This window comes from Passer montanus, unplaced genomic scaffold, assembly GCF_014805655.1.
Source record: "Passer montanus isolate IOZ18808 unplaced genomic scaffold, ASM1480565v1 scaffold25, whole genome shotgun sequence".
Taxonomy (NCBI): domain Eukaryota; kingdom Metazoa; phylum Chordata; class Aves; order Passeriformes; family Passeridae; genus Passer; species Passer montanus.
In genome coordinates this window covers 7,755,100-7,774,912 of record NW_024367149.1, presented here as the reverse complement: position 1 = coordinate 7,774,912, position 19,813 = coordinate 7,755,100, and the positions used below count along the sequence as shown (strand labels likewise).

At 42.9% G+C, this 19,813-nt stretch overlaps 1 protein-coding gene across 5 annotated transcripts in view; it reads left to right on the top strand.

Moving 5' to 3' along the window:
* GLIS1 (GLIS family zinc finger 1) overlaps positions 1-18,764 on the top strand; it is a 178,163-nt gene extending 159,399 nt beyond the window's left edge. For all 5 annotated transcript variants that reach the window (XM_039711847.1, XM_039711845.1, XM_039711846.1 and 2 more), the window contains 3 exons: positions 9,331-9,515; positions 14,807-14,974; positions 17,972-18,764. In XM_039711847.1, coding sequence (XP_039567781.1) covers positions 9,331-9,515; positions 14,807-14,974; positions 17,972-18,108 — 490 coding nt within the window. In that variant the 3' untranslated portion in view covers positions 18,109-18,764. The remainder of the gene's footprint in view (positions 1-9,330; positions 9,516-14,806; positions 14,975-17,971) is intronic.
* The last annotated feature ends 1,049 nt before the right edge of the window (positions 18,765-19,813 follow it).

Below are 19,813 nucleotides of genomic sequence, written 5' to 3'. Positions count from 1 at the left end.
AATGAAGTGTATGCTACACTAAAAAAAATCGACTTATATTGATATTAATTTAGCTAAAAGTGGTTGGCTGAGAAATGCTTCAGCATGCAGAAAGTGGGCTTGGCATGATCCAGGGTAAAATGTATATTTATTTTTTATTTCAGGTAGCAAGGGTTTATTTTAGCATTTCTTGTAGCATTTGCCATGTATAATGTCAAACTGGGTTTCATTTTGCCCATTGCAAAAATAGTCTATTTTGATTTGTAGCAGAGTGAGGACAGAAAAACAGCTTTTAGTATTAAATCTTGGGTGAATGTTGCACTTGGCTTGCTTTCTACTATTTTTTTAGCTGTTATTATCCAAGTCATCTAAAAATGTACTTAGTTTCATTTGTAGACCATCTCTGTAAATTGCAATTTAGAATATTCAGTGTGATAAATTATCAGCTTTAATGAAAGTGATCTGACTGAAGTTAAGTGACTTTGAGTGGTGGCACCAAGTTTGGGATTTGCACCAATTTAGTGCAATGGCCCAACAAGGTCACTTTGTAGGACCTGAACACGATCCCTGTGTGTGTGACTGAGGCTCTCTGTCACTTGTGCTGCTGTGACAAACAGCACTTCTGTTCCCAACAGGAGCTGGGGCACTGACAAATAATGACTTGATTGGGAGGGTGATGAGTCTCCAAGGGAAAGGAAAGTGAAACCATTTTTTTAATATTCCTGTGGTAATTCAGGTTGTTTCTGCTCTGTAAACACACCAGTAAATGAAGAAGTAGTGGGATTAAGACATCTGTGATGTGCAGAGGTGGTGATTAATGAGGGCTCTGAGCCAAATCTGGTGAGCCTTTAATATAAAGGATTAGCTCTAAGCAAGGTTAGAGGGAAGGGCTCACACAACTCCCTTTGCCTGGACTTCTCCCCAGCCACGTGTAGCCAGCTCAAACCGGGGGCCAGACCCCCCTGAAGTGACACTGACCCCCACAGAAAATCACAAGAAATGGGATTTAAGAACTATCAAGTGAAAAGAGACGTTTTAATCAGGGCGCTTAAACATCAGAGTTTTTGTTTGCTTGCTTCTTAGCACCTGTTATTTCAAATACCACAGGAATACTTCAGTGTAAAGAGTTCTCTGTTAAAAACCTTCACTTCTTTTTATGGGAAGTAACACGAGGTACACAGAGCCTCCCTTCTGCTCTACCAGGGAACACCAGATTTGAAATCCCTGATATTTTTAAGCTTGAAACGAAACACGCAGGATAAAATCTTGCCAGTTACATGGGGGAGAGATTCTTTCCTGTGCTATCTCCTTGAGCTGCCAGGATCCAGGCCAGGTAGGAAAATACATTTGTGCTCCTAATTCTCATTACTTCAAGAGACAATTAGGTGTCTTAGCCACTTACATCTGATTCTTATTAACTTTGTTTATTCATTAATCTTTTAAATTAAGTTTGTGAGCTCATATAAATCAGTGGACTAGGAATTGACACACGGTTAGCATCTTTGTAGGAAAGAAACTTTTACTCTCTAGAAGTACTTTGGAAAACTAAATACCTGCACAGCTTTTCTAACAGAGCAAGGAGATCCATCCCTCATTCTCTGTGGATTCCATTGGAGAATACTCTTCATTTATAACAGAATACACAAGTCAGTGGTTTAGTCTTCCCTTCAAAAGCACTAAAACCAGTAACAAGAAACAGATATCTCTGACAGCTGAAAACATTTTCAATGGAGGAAGCCAAGAACCCTTCATAATTTATCTCAGTGTTATGGATCTGAGCACGCAAAAGGGGCATCAGTACATCTGTCCAGAAAGAACAATGTACAGGTGCTGCACTGGGCCCCACCAAACAAAGAAAATCAGTAATTAAAAGCATCTGCTTTCAAATCCCAAGTCATTTATCTCATTGTAGAAAATGTGATCAGAATTCATTCATAATCATGTCCAGATAGGCTTTCCCCCTCCCCTTAAAGCAAAATTAGCATTAGCATCCACTTACTTCAACAGTTACATGCTTCAGGATGACCTGGTGCTGGATCCTGGGGTAAATACTGTTTGTCCATCAGCAGAAATAGGTGGGCAAGTGTTTCATTTGAGTTTCTGAGAGGACTGGACTGACACTCAGTATCCTGAGAGTCTCCCCCAGTGCCTCTCAAAGTAAGGGCCAAGGTGCCTGCCCAGAGGAGACACTGTAAGGAAAACTGAGTGAGAAATCAGAGAGTTACAGGAGACGGTGGGAGGTTAAAGGAGATGGTCAGAGTAACTCAGAAAGCATTTAAGATTAATTCAGCCAGAGCTCTTCTGCACTACATTAATGATTTTAGTCATTACTGGATTTATCTGTAGTTAAATTTACACTTAACATCTGTAAAGCTTTTTTTTTGCTTTTTGTCCAAATTATGTTTAGTTTTTAAGCAAAACTGCTGCAGTTTGATGCAAACTGTATACACCAAACACAGGAGTTCAACATGGTGTAACAAATAATGAAGCAATTTTAACCTCTCCCGCTATTGGATAGTGTGTTCTACAAACCTGAAGACAGCAGACATCAGTACCTGTACAGAGCCCACCTGGAAGCATCTTGCTGCCTGTTTGCCAGAGAATGATGTCCTTAAATGACTGAATTAGAATAGATCAGTCAAGCATGCAGCACATGCCAGATAATCTGGAGTGGACAGTCTCTGTGTTTGATTACATGTCTTTGTAATTGACTTCCTGGCAATCACTTGAACCTAAGGCACTGCCCTTTATTTAAACATGCTTTTATATTTCTTTGACCATATTAATAAGGCTTTTCTTTCACTCCAAAATACCTTTTTCTGCTAGATTGTAAGCTAGAATAATTTTTCAAACCTCCCTCATGTAGTGACTTCCACTGCAGCGATTCATCAGCTTCATTTCAGAAGTTATTAAACAAACCCTTATAAATACAAACATCCTTTGGAATGGCACAGTTCCCATAATGATCCCTGTGAGGAACTGCTGTGCAGAAGTTGCACATCTCAGGTCAGAACAAATGTAGAGATGCTCATTTGACACAGAATAAGTGTGTGTGTTTTGTGAGCTTGTGCAGATGATGAAATGTGTGACAAACACTGAGTTACGTTCTGTGCCCGCTCAGATGTGCACATGTGTTTGGAAGAGCAGACAGGGAGTATTTCAGCATTTCAGGAAGCCCCTCTGGGCCCAAGAGCAGCCCCACACAGAAAACCCCTGAGTGAACCAGGAGAGGACTCTGAGGGCTCCTTTGTGATTCTGAACATGAAATTGCTTTTGTATCACTGTTATTGGTATCACTAAAAATATTCTAAAGCAATTAAATGACCTGTGACTCTTCAGTCACATGAAAGTTCCTGTGGATAGTGTTCTTCATAATATTTATGAAGCCCCTCTAAGTCCTTAGAGCTGAGCAGCTCCTGCACTTGTGGACTTGGCTCAGCGTGGGTGAGTGAAGGTGCAGAACTGGATTCAAGTAATCCAAGGCAGTATTTTGAGTGAAAATTAGTATTTTGTATTTGTCTAAAAGCCAGAAGGCTGCCATTGCCTCGGCAGTACTTTCAGGATGTCACACAGGTGTGTCACAGGCTGCAGCTGCAGCAGAGCAGGGACAGAGCCTCTGGCCGTGCTCGTGAGAAAACCAGAGACAAGGTGTTGGACCTTGGAGTACCTTGTGGTACCCTGGAGCCACAGCCCCGTGTCACAGCCCTGGGACTTGGGTGCTCAGTGTTTATAGGAAAAGGTAAGAAATGCAATGATGCCCAGCAAGGTGATCTGTGCTGAAGGATTTATTATATATCAGAGAGAGGGGGGGAAGAGGAGAAAGGAAGAAAGAGGGAGAGAAGGAAAAGATTCCTTGCATTCCAGAAATGTAGCCAGAGGCACCTGGCAGTGATTAGTGCAAAGGTTCACCAAACTTCAGATAGAGTCTGTCTTACAAAAAAGTCCAAAAGAGTGAACAGTGTAACTGTTTCCTGAGCATGTGCTGACAGAAATTCCCGTAGGGCAAGACCCAGAACAGAAACACGTGGCCAGAGATTGGGCTCTATCCAGGGACCTGATTAGCAGAGCTTTACACATCATTTTTAATATTATGGGAAGAGATGAAAATCCGTGTTAACTTTTTTCCCCATTAAAAAAAAATAATCTCCTGGTCCTGGAACTGAATTGGACTTTCTCACAATATCAGTGACTGTGGTGCTTGGGGGAGAGATTTTATGAATGAACGGGTTGGTGTGCTGGGTTTTATGGGAGAGCCTCATCTCATGGAAACTCTCAGTTCCTGTAAGAGGCTACAGTGCTGCACTTCAGATAAAATGTGGAGCTGCTTTGGTTTGTGCTTCTTACTCTGCTGCTTTATTTGCTATTTTTCTTCATGTTAATCTGAGTTAAATCATGATTCTCAAAAGTCACGATTGTTCGATCTGGCTGTTCTGCTGTGCATGGAACTGTTACAGAACGGTCTCATAACCCAAAATATACAAAAAATTATTTGACATAAAGGACAGATGTTTTTCAGCCTGGATTTGGTCCCGTTTCCACTGAACTCAATGGGATATGGGTTGAGGTTCTTTGTCTAGCTGAGGAATCTGCCAATCAAGCCATCACACCATTAAAAAAAAAAACAAACCCAGACAGATTTCATATTGGAAACATCCCTGTCTTACTTATTTCCATTTGCAGTTATGCTTCATTCCTATTTATAATTCAAAAATCTTATTTTAAATTCATTTTTATTATTTTTCAATTTTCAGTTCCACTCAGTATTTACTAAGTATACTGTATGTAGTGTTTGGCAGTCAAGGTCTAGTCAAGCCCTCTTATCTTAAAGAAGCTTTATAATTTCTTATTCTGTTAATTTGTCCTGGAACTGGTATTGAACAAAGACTAAAGCAGAGGGGTAATCTATTTCTTCCTCAGACTAAGCACTGTGGATATATAGAAAAAACCTATCCAGACACTGTGGTGGAAATCTCAGAACAACCCATGTCCATCTGTATTTATTTTTTTGGTTCTTTATGTTGCATGGTCACAAGAAAGTTTATTTTATGAAAAGTTTTAGTGGTATTTCTCTGTAAGATTCCTAGGGTATGCACTTAGAAAGTGAGAGGAAGATCAGTCTTTTCTATGTTTTGACTTTTAATTTTCCCTTTTAAAAAGTCCTTGGTTAGGACCAAGATTTGAGTATTCCCATTGACATGACAAATGCTTTCCAGTAGAGCTGAGGAACTGGTTTGTTGTCCATGCCTGGCACTTGGTTTCATGATTCTTTGTGGGTGGAATCCCAGTTGACTGCAGGAGTTCCTGTGGGAAGGGCTGTGGAGGTGTGTGTTTTCAGGCAGTGTTGGTGCAGAAATGTGCACAGTGCCACAGACAAGGTGGTTACTGAGTTAGGCTCAGTTATTCCCAAAGTCTCCTTTTGGCTGTGTGTGTGAATCACATAGGATTTTTCTGAGTAGTCCTTCTCCTTCTTGCCTGCTGATGCCTCCTCAGAGGAAGTGTTGGCCCTGCAATCCCACCTCAGACAGGAATTCCATCTCCAGCACCATCCTGCAGTGGTGCTTCAGGGGGAGCTGGAAAAGGCCCCCAGTACGTGGTCAGTCACCCCGAGCTGTGGTGAGTGAAGAGAGCAGAATTCCTCTCTGCCTCCATGGGTGATCACTTTACATCCTGAAGCACAAGATGTGATTACCCCTCACTTAGCATGGAGATGTTGGTTTTGGCCATTAAATTATTCAGTTCCTTCATAAAAAAATAGGTATTTTGTTTGATTCTGTGGCTCCTGTGGCTGTGAATGGCACAGGCCAGGGCATGCTGTGTGAGCAAAATGTTCCTTTTGTTTCCAGCCAAGCTCCTTCTCTCGGTGGTGCGTGTCCTGTTGCTCCTGTGTCTTGGACAGGGTGGAGAGGAGGCTCCCCCATCACACCCTTGTATGGCCCTCAACAGAAATACTCCACAAAGCCAGGAGCCCTCAAATGTAATGAATTAAGGAAGGATACGGATTTTTTCTTCATGCCTGTGAGAGTATTTATATCTCTTTATATATAGCTATATATAGGCACAGATATATATTAAAAGGCCCCAAAGGACTTGCAAATTTACTGAATTATGCAAGTTACAATTAAGGTAAAATATATGGTATATATTTATTATTACTTTCCAAACCAAAGCAAACTGTGGTTGTAGTACAGTATTAACAGGAAATGTGCAGGCTATTAGTTATTGAAACACACATGCCTGAGCTGCTGCCTGGGAATTTTAGTGTATCCAGCTGAGTTCCTGCTGTAAGTCTTTCAGTGTTTCATCTTCCAACAGAAGGCATCACCTTTTAGGCTCTAATGCATTATCTGTTTAATTTGTATCAGGAATGATTCCTTCTCTTTTAACAACCTGAGTATCACAGCAACCTAATTAGTAGGCAGATACTCAGGAGAGAATTAAAACCACAGCACTGGAGACTGGACAGTTTGGCTGATGAAAATCTCCCCTTGAGTGTGCCAGAGCACATTCACTCATGCACACACAGGGTAATATTTTAGGGACCAGTTTGAGCTGTAGGGATTGTGATGAATATTTTAAGGACACAGATTTCCATGTTGGCCAGATTTTTCTGCTGAGCAAAGTTCTTTCCTAGCTGAAAACTGTGCCTTAACTTCCAGGAAACATACTAAATTCCTTATTGGGAGAGCTCAAGCAGAACATAGCAGATTTTTATGGTGAACTGCTCAACTCTGTGAAACTCTTTTGATGCAGAGAAGGCAGCGATGCTCAAGTGTTCCCGGAGCTGTCAGGGTTTCAGCTCAGGTTCCTGCTCCTAGGATACAGCTGCCCAGAGCCAGCAATGTTTGCTGAGCTCCAGCACCGGGCAGCCGTGCCCAGCGGGAACAGCGAGCTGGCAGCTCCAGCGCTGCTCGGCATTCCCAGCTGGAGCAGGGCCTGCACCCCTCTGGCCTGGCAGGGGACCTCTCCACCCTTGAACACTCATCTCAAAGGTTTCGAGGCACCAACCCTGTTGAGCTCACACACAGGAAAAACAGGAATGCAAGAGTGTGAGTGGGGACAAGCAGTGCTTTAAAAATAACAATAAAAACTTAAAATTCTTCTCCCATGGTTAAGATTTAAGTAGCCTCTGGGAGTAGTTAAACTGGGTAGGGAAGCTGGGATTTTCAGTATTCCCACAGCTGGATACCTAAGTGTACCATTTTTGTTCGACAAAGCAGCATGATCGCATAGAATTTGGAAACACGATGGCCCATCCTAACAAAGCACTCGGAGCAGCCCGGCAGGTCTCTATGGGGTGCTGCGTTTCCCAGCAGTAGCCGGGACAAGACATTCCAAGAGCAGGCAGAGGAAACCCAACACAGGCAGTTGCAGAGGACTCGCTCCCCACAGCATTTCGCTCCCCTATTCAGAGTGGTTTCTGGCTCATCCCGGCACTGGAGTTTTTAGTACGTCTTTTGTTTCTCTTTTAGATGTGTGTGTGGTCATTACCCATATAAATGTCACTATCATGAGCTCTTTTAGCTATTCTCTTTCCAACGAAAACAACTGCAATCTTTTTAATCTGCTTTCAGATAGAAGCCTTTCCAGGCTTCTGAGAGCGCTGCTGGCGCGTGGCGATGTCCCTGTCGCTGTGTGCGGAGCAGGGGCCGGTGCCGGGCTCTGGGCCCTGCCCGGCCGGGCTGAGCCGCAGCCTGGACAGAGCCGAGCGAGGCTCCGAGCGGGTCCCGAGGCAGCCCTGGCTGGAGCAGCGCTCTGTGCGGACCGGGAATGCGGCTCACGGCAGCTCCGAGTCCCGCCGCGGCCCCGGGAGCTGCCCCTGGCCTTTGGCTGCTGCTGCCCGGATGAACTCGGTGTTTCCCCGCATCTGCTCCTCAGCAGCACGGGCTCCGGGGAGCTTTGGTCCCTGAGCCGGGCGGAGCACAGGGGCCCCGGCATCCCCCGGTCCCTTTTTGGCACCTCTGCAGCCCCAGACCTTTTCCAAACCAAAACAAATAGGATATTTTTCTCCTTACATGCTGGCTCCTTTAATTTGACAGTAGCCCTCTTCATTTTACATATTACTGATCAGCACTTACTGGAGGGAGTATCTTTCTCACAAAAAAAACCCTGTTTTCCAGTTCTTGCTATTTGACTTGAAAATATCCTTGCCTTCACCCATTTAACAACACTAGCTTAATTCCTCAGTTTAGTTTGGGGAGATTCAGTCTTTGTAGTTTGTATTATAAGTCTTGCTTCCTTGTTTTGGGAGATGGAATTATCTGAGCATGGGAGGGACTTGGATTGGTTGATTTAAACCCTTTCTAATATTTACAGTGTCACTGTGACAGCTTTTGGCAGCGTTCCTGTGCCTCTCATGTTAAATTTGGTTAAGCTGTTGTCACCATTTATTCACAGTTCCCCTCTGTTTACCTCTTGCACACTCCCATGTAGTGCTTAGCCCCCATTGGAGCACAGCCTTGCTCCCAAGGTCAGTCCCACTGCTCCAAGAAGCCGTCGTGTGAAATGATGCTTTATGGTGTTTGAACAGCTTGTGCAGGGGTAGAGGACGACACCAGTGAGAGATTGGAGTTTTTATTTAGTTAATTTTTGTCTGCCTCCAACGGTTTGTGCTCAGTATTTTTTGCCAGCTCGGTGAATCTATTATAACCTGCAGAGGTTGTTTTATTTTTTCTCCTTGGGTTCTGTAGCTGGGAAGTTTCCACAGGGTGGCTCTCAGACAGTGAGGTGGATTTTGCAGCATCTGCAGGTTCTGGTGCTGCTCAAAGAGGTCCTTCTTAGACTTAGCAAAAGCTCTGGAAGTAGCAGGGAGGGCACTGAGAACTGCCCATGCTGCCTGTGCTGTTTGTCAGGGCACCACTGGCTGTGGAGCACAGGGCCCCTTGTCACAGCTGTAGGAGATCCACTCTGCTCATCTGCAGGGTGAAACTGCTCTCCTTTGTCTTGGCTGCAGCTTGACCCTCTTACAGCTTTACCCCTAAGCTAAGCTATGAAGGCACTTACACAATTTACTTGCATTCTAGCTACATTTTCCACTTCTGTTTCTAGACATGTATCTCAGCTCACAAAATGCTAAATCAAATGGAGCTGTGTTTAAGCTGCTCACTGAGGAGTGGTGTCATTATGGCAAGTGCAGGAAGTCAATTTAAAGGAACAGAATTCCTTGTCTAACTCTTGCCTCCTAGCAAATATCTGAAGGTAGCACTGCATTGTTGTCCTTTTTTTCAATATAATTTGCACCTGCAAAGCAGACTTCTCTATAGTTTGGCCATTATGGAAATAGTTCATGCAAGTGTTTTATTTTGCCGTATTATGATGTGATATGTGAAGTTTTTCTGTATTTTCTTTTTCTAGGCTTGCTCCCAACATAATCTCTCCGCTTGTCAGCCCCCTGAAAGCTTTAGTTCCACCTTCCCTCTTGCAGAAACACGGCTCTCCATCATCCCACAGCCAGTCACCCAACGGGCAGCAGTTTTCTGGGATACCAAATACACCGTACACCCCATTTCCCAACCAGTCTGTACAGCAGGGATCTCAAGGTAACTCTTCCCTCTTTTTGTTTTTTGCACCTTTTCTAATTTCTAGCTGGACAGAAATTATATATTTTGCTTTTTCATATTTGCCCAATACTGTCAGCATTTCAGTGGGAAGTTCAGTTTTTAAATTAGACTGATGTATATAAAGATGGAAATTTTAAGACAGGGCCATGCTGTGATATGTCATTATAATGGGGAAAGCTGTCCCAACAGCAGATTTATTGCATTTATTCAGGTCCTTCAGTAGAAGGCTGCTGACCATGCACCTCCCCTGACTGGTCATCCAGCCTGGAGTGACCCTGCAAGAGCCATCCAGTCCCAAAATACATGGGCTGAGGCACACCTTGGCAGTGTCCTGCTCCATCCACTCATAGTGATGCACAAGGCATGGAATTAGACAAAGAAAGCAAATATTGTCTCATTTATTATTTGGAAGTTTGGCTTGTTTTACGTTATATATTAACATGTAAATGCACTCTGTACAACTGTAGAGTGCCTGTGGGATTTGAGGACAGGAAAGGGAGCAGTAAGCTGCTGTCCCACAGCTTAATTTAAAACATTTTTTGTTCTGAATTACTCAGCTTTTTTAATTGCAAGCTTACATACCTATTCTGGAGTTCTGCTGTGGGAACTAATTAATGTTCCTGAAATTTTTGAGGCACAAATTAGCAAGAGATATTATTATCACAGATTCTTCCAGTAACAGGAGCTTGCATATTTCAGAAATCTGTTATGCAGTCCAGATGGTGAGCTGCTAAAATGTGGTAAATATTCCCAATAAAGAAGTGTGCAGGACATCTGTCTGCTTGCAAGAGCCTGAGCACAAACCCGTGAGCAGCTCCCAGCTGGGATGGGGTTGGGTATCCCAGAGTTCCCTCTGCCCCTCGTTCTCTGAGCAGTGTTGTTGCTCTTTGCTTGGAAAGGCTTAGTCTGAAAAGTTAAAGCGTATTATATTTAATGATTTGTGCTGAAGGAAAAACTAACTCAACCTGATGCTCAACAGATTATTCAATTTAAAAAGATTAACTCTGTAAGGGAGAAGTGGCAGATTTATGATAGCATATAATGATATATGATTATGTTGCTATAATGAGCTAAATAACTACAAGCCACAAGAGGAAAGTTTAGCAGCTCATTACTACGGCAGAAACAAATGCATAGACAGAACAAGTTTTGAACCACTTAAATAAATTGACTTTATTCCTTAAGAAAACCACATTTCCTTTTGAATGAATTGTTGCTTTCTAAGTGTTATGTCATGTGGTTTTGAAAAAGCAATAATTTTCCACTTTGGCCAAATGTTGAAGTATTATTATAAATTAATTATGGAAATGGTCATTCCAAAATCAGTTTTGATTAGCAGCCTTTGAAACCAATTATCTGTAACCTGTACTTAGCTGTACTTGCTCTACTTTTTCTTCTTTTTTTTGCCTCTCAGTTCATTAATAGCACATTTTCTAATAGAATCTAATAATTTGGGGGGTTTGAATTTTTGCCAAAAAAAGGTACATAAACCTAATGTAGAAGCAGGCATCAGTACAGAAGCACATAAACAGTGTGGATGTGGAATTTTTAGGAGATGGCAGCTTCGTCAGGCTGGTAGCAGAAATATTGATAATGAAAGAACAAGCTGACATTATTTATATGTTTTAACCTAGCTGTAGTAAGATCACATGGAAATCATTACATGCTGAAAGAATTTGGCAGGCAGTGGAATCCTATAGTTATTTATACCTGACATGATTTCTTGTCAGAAATTTTATGGAATTTGAAAAGCTGAGATTTATTCGCAAATACATGTAAATGACATGACATAACAAGATGGCATTTAATAGCCATATTCCAATTATTTGCTCATTACATCATTCATTTTAAAGCTGCTTGAAGTTTTCTAGGCTGTGCCTTTGAGAAGCAGAGGCAGCCAGTGCACTGTGTGAAGTGGCTAAGTGCAGCTTTTCTGCCACAAATTATTTCAAAGCAAAATTTTAACTAAATGTTATGTTTGGAACTCAGTTTATTCCTTTATGAACTGTTATATTTCTACATCTACTGTACATAAAACATTTAACAGTGATCATTTAAACTGACAGGGCATTTAGTAAATTCTTCGCTTGAAAATAACCTCAGAAAATTCTTGATTTAAATCAAAACTGAAGGAAAACCTGAAATCCATGTGGCAAAAAAAATATTGGTGAAACACTTATTGCCAAGTTGGTACTCCAGATTTGCACTCCAGAAGGAGCAGGGATGTCTGCACTGGACCAGCCTTCTTGCTTACTTTATATTTTAACCCCTGAAGGGAGTCTTTTTTAAGAACTTGTAAAAATGCTCCCTGTTTAGTTTAATCAACCATATGTGGTTGTTAACCCAATGCTTGGTTATGGGATTTTAATCATATTTTAATTCCCCATATTTTCTCAGTGAAGCATTTAAAGAAATGTAAAGGAACCACATCTAAATGCAGTGAACCCAAAGGGTCAGAAATCCCATTTTTAGTGTGATGCTTTGTTCTACCTGACTTGTGTTCCTGCTGCACCCTTTCCCTTCCTCATTCCGTGTATTTTCTTTAGTTTCATACCTGCATTTATCCCACCTTGCAGGCAGCTTAGAACAGGGAAGGTGCATCTCTCTGTATTTTCTCTGTGAAGCACTGGCAGAAGTCAGGTCCTGGTGCACTCAGCAGTGCAGTAGCACCGGGATTTTCCTACAGCCCCCTCTCCACTGGGTGGTTCCAGGAACACTTTTCCTCTGCCTTCTCCGATTATCTCACAGTGCTGCTGAGGGATGAACACTGCAATCCAAAAGAGGATTTCATTGCTCGTGGCAGTTCTTTTCCAGACTGATTCTGAGGCAGTTCTCTGCTTCAGGTATTTCCAGACAGTGTAACTTAAAACACTTCAAAAACTTTTCCCCACAGGTCTTGGGAAAACCCTGGATCCAACTAGTTTCAATCCAGTTCTGTCATGCTTGGCTGCTCTCTGCTTTTCTAAGCCACTGTGCCAGCTCTGTAGATCATGAAGATTTTTAATTGATGTAACAAAGGCAAGCCTGGGAGCACAAGGGAGGGACAGAGAAAATACATGTCATGCCTTCCCTAGACATGATGTCTGTAGCAGACATTCTAGAAAAGGTTCATTTTTTTTTCCTCTAGCAATGCATCTAAGTGTTCTCTGCAACCAGCTGAGCCTCCTTTGAAGCCAAGTGTCTCTTTTTTTCACTGCTCATCTCAAAAGGATGTATTTTTAGAAGGCCTAGAGCACAGAGTTTGTGTTTGTAAACAGAAAGGATAAGTATCAAAGCCAATCAATAACACACTGTACCTAAAACCACATCAAAAGAGGGCTGTGCTACCTCTCATAAGAGCTCCTTGGTTCTTTGAGCCAGACTATCCAGGCAGTAAATAGAGGTGGCTGGCTGTTTATTCCAAGGAAGGACATGCATCATTTAATGCTCAGCTTTCCACATTTTTGGGCTGCCTTTGCTGTAGCAGCAAAAAGGAGCAGCCTTGGTACAGAGTGTGTAGTGTCTTTATCTAAGAGTCATCCATTAGGACTTCACTAATCGTGGACATCAACAATTTAGGTATTTTGTAGTGGATCATAAGTTCTCAAGAAATTAAGCACCTAATCCTTGCAGATTCTGCCAAAGCACATACTAAACTGGGAAGCTTCAGAGCAAATCTTTCACCACTCAATGAGTTGATTGCATTTCTACTCAAGAATTACCTCACTTGGCCTTATTTATTGCTAACTTAGAAAATATGAAGTGACCAGACCCCAAGCTTTGCCTGGTATTGTCTGCTTGGTCAGACTTTGGTAGCAGAGGGAAAACATAGGGAAGTGTGGGGGATCTTACTGAACAGGAAAGAGCTTGCACACTGCAGGAATTGTACGGGTGTTCAACCTTACAATTCACCCCATATAGCCCCAGGTGCTCTGGGGACAGGCACAGGGATTTAATTCCTGAACAAACAGACTGAAGAGCTGCACAGGCAGCCCAGCAGGGCGGGTCTCTGCTGTGAGTGGGGCCGAGCTGTCAGCTGGAAATGTGGCTGTGACTGGGATTCACTGAACTGCCCCGAAATGTTTCAGTCCCTCTAAGATTGAGGGAAGAAAGACAACAACTCCGTATTTTTTCTGGCAATTAGAGGAAAATCCTGAAGCACATTCTGCTAGACTCTAAGCCTAATTTGGTTGACTTCAGTTGCTTTTAAGGGAAGGAGAATCATTTCAGAGAAGGTAGGAAAAGGGGTAGGTGATAGGAATGTGCAGTTAGTGTGCATTGCATCCAGAATAAGGAAGAGCTTATTGAGGCAGGAGGAGGGAAGAGAATTAAATCAGGCCATAGTTGGTTTAAATATTGTAACATACTTTGAGATCATCCTTAGGGGAACAAATGACAATGTTTGAGGATGTTGGAAAAACTTCTAAATTGCAAAATTCCTTCCTCAGAAATTCATTTGTCCTTTACTGTTAAATGTCTTCTTTTATTGTCTACAACTCATTCACAACTTCTAATGGCAAAACCCAAACTGCTGGGTACTGATAATACCATACTTGGGAAAAAAAAAACAAACCAGGATCTAAGAAATGTTGGGTACATGGAAGACCAAAGTCAAACATGCCCCAAAAGCAGAATAACTGAGGCAAGCAGAGACCATACAGATCTATCTCAGCACTTTCCAGGAGCAGAAGAGCCTCTGGTTGAACTCAGGCTTCACCTGACAACTGTCTGGAGTCAGTCCTGCACTTCTAGGTCATTACCTGCACACTGTGGTCCCCTGTGTCCAGTGAAAGGGGGTTCATTTGAATCAAGAGAAGTCTGGGAAGGAAGTTTGAGGAACCTGTGAAGGTGTTTCTGATAAACAGTGCTGTCTCCAGCAGTGCACAGCACACACTGAATGGCAAAAGACTTTACTTAACTGAAAAGAAAGCAGTGGTATTTATTTAAATATTGCATTATTGTATTTAAATTAACAGTGATTCATTATAGAGACATTCCCTTAGGAGCTGAGCATCCTGGACCTGATCCAGTGGAGGGCTCACTACTTACCTTGGATCCAAGGGTGCTGCTGACTGTGTTCAGCTGATCTATTGCTTGAAATGAAGCCCATCCTTGAGATTTTTGCTTGATGGGGATCACAGTCCACAGCACCTTGTGGGACCAAGTCTGGACAATCATTTTTTCCAAAGTTAAAACTGAGGAATTAAACCCCCCAGCAGTAATGAAATGCTGTGACAGAAGTGGAGGCGGTACCATTGCAGGATTGAATTGTGTGCAATATCTGCTTTCAGGTTACCAAGGCAGCTTTCACTCCATACAAAACTGTTTCCACTACGGAGATTGCTACAGAACAATGGACCAGTCTGTCAGCAGTGATGTGCTCACAGGGGAATCCCATTGCTTCAATCCTCTGAGGCAGAATGGCTATCACATACTCAATGCACCTTTAGCTTCAACAGGTAATTTATTCCACCTATAAGGAGTTATCCGTATGATATTTGTAGCAGGAGGGGCAAAGAACACATTTTATTTTCAATGTTATGACAAAAACATGTTCGTATAAAAAACAGCCCTGAAATTAATTTTCATCTATAAAAACCCCAGAAGGATTTTTTTTTTTTAAATCCTGCTGTATTTGACTGATAGACAAAGTCTCTTGCATTCTGCTGGATGCCATAGGCAACACCCACCTTCAGGAGAGCTGACAAGGCACTGCCTACATTTTTTGTGTGGTCTGTTCATTGCACATTGCAGGTGTGCTCAGGCAGGCTTTTATAATCAGGTCGAAGTTATAATGACTGCATTACTATAGTACTTCAGTATTTTAGTTCTTTTTTTTTCTATCTTAAAATTAATAATTGACAGAATTGCTGAAATCAAACACAACCATTTGCTGCAATCTTTACTTACGTATCTCCAAGAAAGTTCTCTTCATGTCTGCACTCAGGAGGGCACCTCGGTTAAGAGTGATACTGAAAACATATGTTTAAGTGCTTTTTGAATTGGTGCCTGAGTCAGACCACAAAATTAGAGTTGACTTTCCTGTTTGTTTTGTATTAAAGGAGACTCTGTTCAGAGCAAGTGTGCACGCATTTGTCTGCTGTTCCATTCTGGGAAGTGCATGCATCAGTAACCAACACAAGGGAAACATTTAAGATGAAGTTTCAACTTCAGCTTTGAATTCTTTAGTGTTACTCACAAGTTTGATATTACTAAAACATAGGGGTTTTTCATGTTAACATCAAATTTCAAGCTTAGATTGACAGCCTGCAATATTTAAAGAACAGACTAAATAAACTTTCCAAAAGAAATTGTAGCAGTAAAGAATAATACTGTGGCAAGACACCAACTTCAACAACAGTTGATTTTTCTGTCTGGGCCTAAACTATCATGAAATGTTTCTGTTTAGTATTTTTGTTTTTAGAGTGGTTATTGAGGCATGCAAATACTTAAAAGGCTGAAACATAAACATGCATGAAATATATATCTCATCTTTTAGTGTGTAAAATAGAACCATTCAGGTTTGCAAGATTCATCAAGGCTATGCATTAATTTTTTTCAGGCTTTTATAGCACCATTAATATTAAATGAGATCTCATCTCGCAGGAATGCCCAGTGTGACTGGCAAACAGCTGTTCCATGAATCACATTAACAGTCAATAAATTTTTATTTTCTGTTCAGGACTTTGGATAGTTTACTCTATCTGGAATCTAATAGTGATTTCTGGGGTGTATGCTTATCTTGGGTTTTATCCATCTGTGGTTCTGTATCCACCCTGTATACAGGCTCGTCAAATAGAAATTAGCATAACATAAACACTCACAAAACTTATCAAAATACTGGTCACTCCACTTGGCCCGACACAGATAAACAAGCCGAGTTCATCCTCCAGAACCTCTGGACATTCACTATGTGCTAGATTTCTGCAGACAGCAGAATCTGACCTGTAAACCAACAGAAAAAGAGTAAGTCATAGGAAAATGCAGAAATGTAAGTAAGTAGAGAATTTGATCCCAAATAATAAAAACATATCTAACGTGAAAATAGCTACAATGAAGTGGACAGGTGTTCCTGCAGCCAGGATGGCTGTAGGATGCAGGATCTGTCCCTGGCTGTGTGTGGTGCCACTTAGGCAAGGTCCCTGTGGAGCCTGGGCAGAGTTTGGCTCAGCCCCACCCAGGCACACCTGCCTGCAGAGGTGTGGGCAGTGGAAAAGACAAGGGGAAGGCTAAAGAGAAGGAATCACCTCATTTTCCACCAAGGCTCAGAAAAAGTCATTTCCCAATGGCCCCACAGACCCCTCTATGGGGCAGAGAACAGAGCCAGGTCTGGTGCTTCAAGCACGAGGATCAGCCCTGCAGTGGAGACCCCACTCTGTTTAAGGGCTCCATTTTCTGTGTCAGGCACAGGCATTTGCTAAACTGCATCTTGTTCCATGTGCTCCCTCAGCTGCTGCTGCTGCTGCTGCTGCTGATTCCAGTTGTGGTGGGTGGGCTCTGGGGTCCTGGGGGCTCAGACCAAGGCTCAGAACATTGTGCTCAAGTTCACACGGATGCTTTTCTAAAGACCCAACCCAAATCAGCTGGTATGAAGGAAACCAGAATACAGAATAATGTAAGGAGGAGCTGGACTGCAGTAAACAGTAAAATGAACATGTGCATGTGGGCCTTGAGTGGCCAGTTGCAAAAGCAGGCTGTAATGGGTCATAATAGGAAATTTTCGTGTCCATTGGGGTAGGCAATAAATGCCGTAGCATCTGGTAGAATGGCAAACCTGCTCCTTTCCACAGGGATGTGCAGCTCTGGAGGTTTGCAATAGCTGTGGAAGTTTGGCATTATGAAAGAAGGACAGGGAAATTCTTCCCTACTGCTGTGGCTTTCTGGTAGCCTGGCAAGCAGCAACCAGCTTGGCCTGGTGGGCTTTGCTGGGCTGAGGTTCACAGCTCTTTCCTTGTGTCCTGTGAGCCTGACCTGCCCCAGCCATGCTTCCTCAGACCTGCACTCTGTGGAGAGCCATAAATGTAGGATCCAGATTTCTTCTGCGTCTTAAGAGCAGCTGGAAGACACATGGAATACTTTTTTCCAAGTGCTATGAAAAGGAAAAACCCAAACCAAGAGGACTGCATCCCTTCTAGTGCACACTCAGTATGACCACTGCCCACTCATTGTTTTGATGTCCTATTCAGATAAGGACTGAGTCCCAAGAGAGCTGTGCTCTGATTCTTGCACTTCACTTGCAAGTGCACAGCTTTGCCCAGAAGTGAATGGAGTGCCAGCCATGATGACACAAACACCCACTGAAAACTGTGCACGTGCTGGCAAGGCTTTGATGCTGAACACTCTTGTCCTTCCATGAATGCTGTGCTGTCCTGTGGGATCCCAGGCCCCAAGCTGTGCTTCCCTCCTCTCGTGCACCGTGGCACTAACTCATGTCCATGTCCTTGTCACCCTTCCAGGCTATGAGGGGATCTCTGAAGCCCAGTGTGTATCTGAAGACATGGTCTCCAATGGAACGGATGAAAATGGATTCTTCCAGAACAGTGCCTTTGACCACTGCTTGAATCACATTCCTTCCATCTACACAGATACCTAAGAGCAGTGCTGGCCTCGTTTCCTTTCTTATACCTATAACTGCGTATGTAATAACAAAGGTGTTGTTCAAGTACTTTTATTTAGTCTGTATCCCTATATGTGCTCATTTAAATGAACACCTCACATTTACCAAACCATTTTATACATGAATAGTCTGTATAAGATAATATTGGAACCTGTTCCTTTGCTGTGGCACTTTGAAATTCATGCTTTAAGGGAATGAGGAGCATTTCAAGCAGCTTGTTTTGTAAGTTCTCTCAGTAAAGTGTAAATGTAAGTTATATAATAAACTTGTAAAGAAGATGTTTTCCTTCCTGGAAAGTATGCTTCAATTTGAGAATGTTGTTCCCTTTAATCAGTTTTCATTTAACTTGTTGGTTCGGTCTTCCCTTTTTTCTTTTTTTTTTAACTAAAAGGATTTTTTTAATCAGAGACCTCATGTATATAAAGATCTACATTTGCTCAGCTGGTTTTGTATTTTCAGTTTTACAAGAAAGCATTAAAAACTGGAAACAAGTGTACTGTCATTTCTTAACACTATTGGGCTCCCTGATACTGCATTTTTAACATGCCTGAGAGGGATTTTAACAAAGCAGTGACATCTCAGTCACTGTGAGATTAAAACAGCCCACATGTATGTGAAGAAAACCAAGGGGCTTCCAGTGCAACAGGGTCCCCTGCAGTTGTTTGGTTCCCTGTCACTGTGGTCCTGGCCCCACTGGGCTGCACTTCCCAGCACAGTGAGGATTCCTGGGAGAGGCACATCCTGCACAGGGCCAGGTGCCTCCTGTGTGTGCCCAGCAGGGCAGAGCTCCTGGAAGTGTCCCACGGCGCTCCAGGAGAACAAGGGAAAATAACTGGAAAAAAGAGTTCTCATGTACAAACCACTGCAAACTGGGCTTAATAAGGGCTGTCCAGACCCTGCATCAACCCATGTCTGTTCACTTACAGAGACTGCCACAGGGCACCACTGAAAAGCCCAAGCTGGGTTGTACCCAGTCTGAGGATGGTACTTTCCTTTTTTCATCTCTTCCCTCCCCAGAAACGTGGGACACAGCTCGGGTCCCACAGCTCAAGTCCCAGTCCCAGGGCCCCACAGCTGTGCTGCTGTGGGAGCATCAGGATCCCCTGTGCCTCTCCTCAGCCCCTGCAAACACAGAAATTCCCCCCATGCCGGGGCTGATCCAGGGTAACCACAGAGCCTGCAGGGTGCACTTGCTTCTCCAGGGCCTGGTTGCACCTTGTTAGTGCCGTTGAAGGGGCCTCTGTATCCAATTTAGCTTTCTGTCCTCAAGAAATTTGAATGAAACTTAGACATTCAGGAAGTTTTAGTCACTACAGAACAAGGTTCCTGGGGTTACATGACCCGACCCCCCCATTTTAGCAAGGGTTCCTGGAGCTCTCTCCTCTCAAGGACACCATTGCCAGCTGCAAACCCATTAATTGTGGTCACCAGCCCTGGCAGCACTGACTCATCATTCCTCTCCTTGAGCCCAAATGCAGAAAGGCCCCAAATTGTGCTCTAAGCCTACACACGTGGCTTTGCTTCTGATCACGACCACATTTGGCTTTCTGTCCTGTTTGTTTATTCTGATGCCTCAGAGTTGGGGTATTTTTGGTCTCAGACATAAGTGGGCAGAACTCTCTCCCAGAACATTAAACAAGGAGACAGGTAGCTTAACAACTGCCAAGCAGGAAGAACCAGG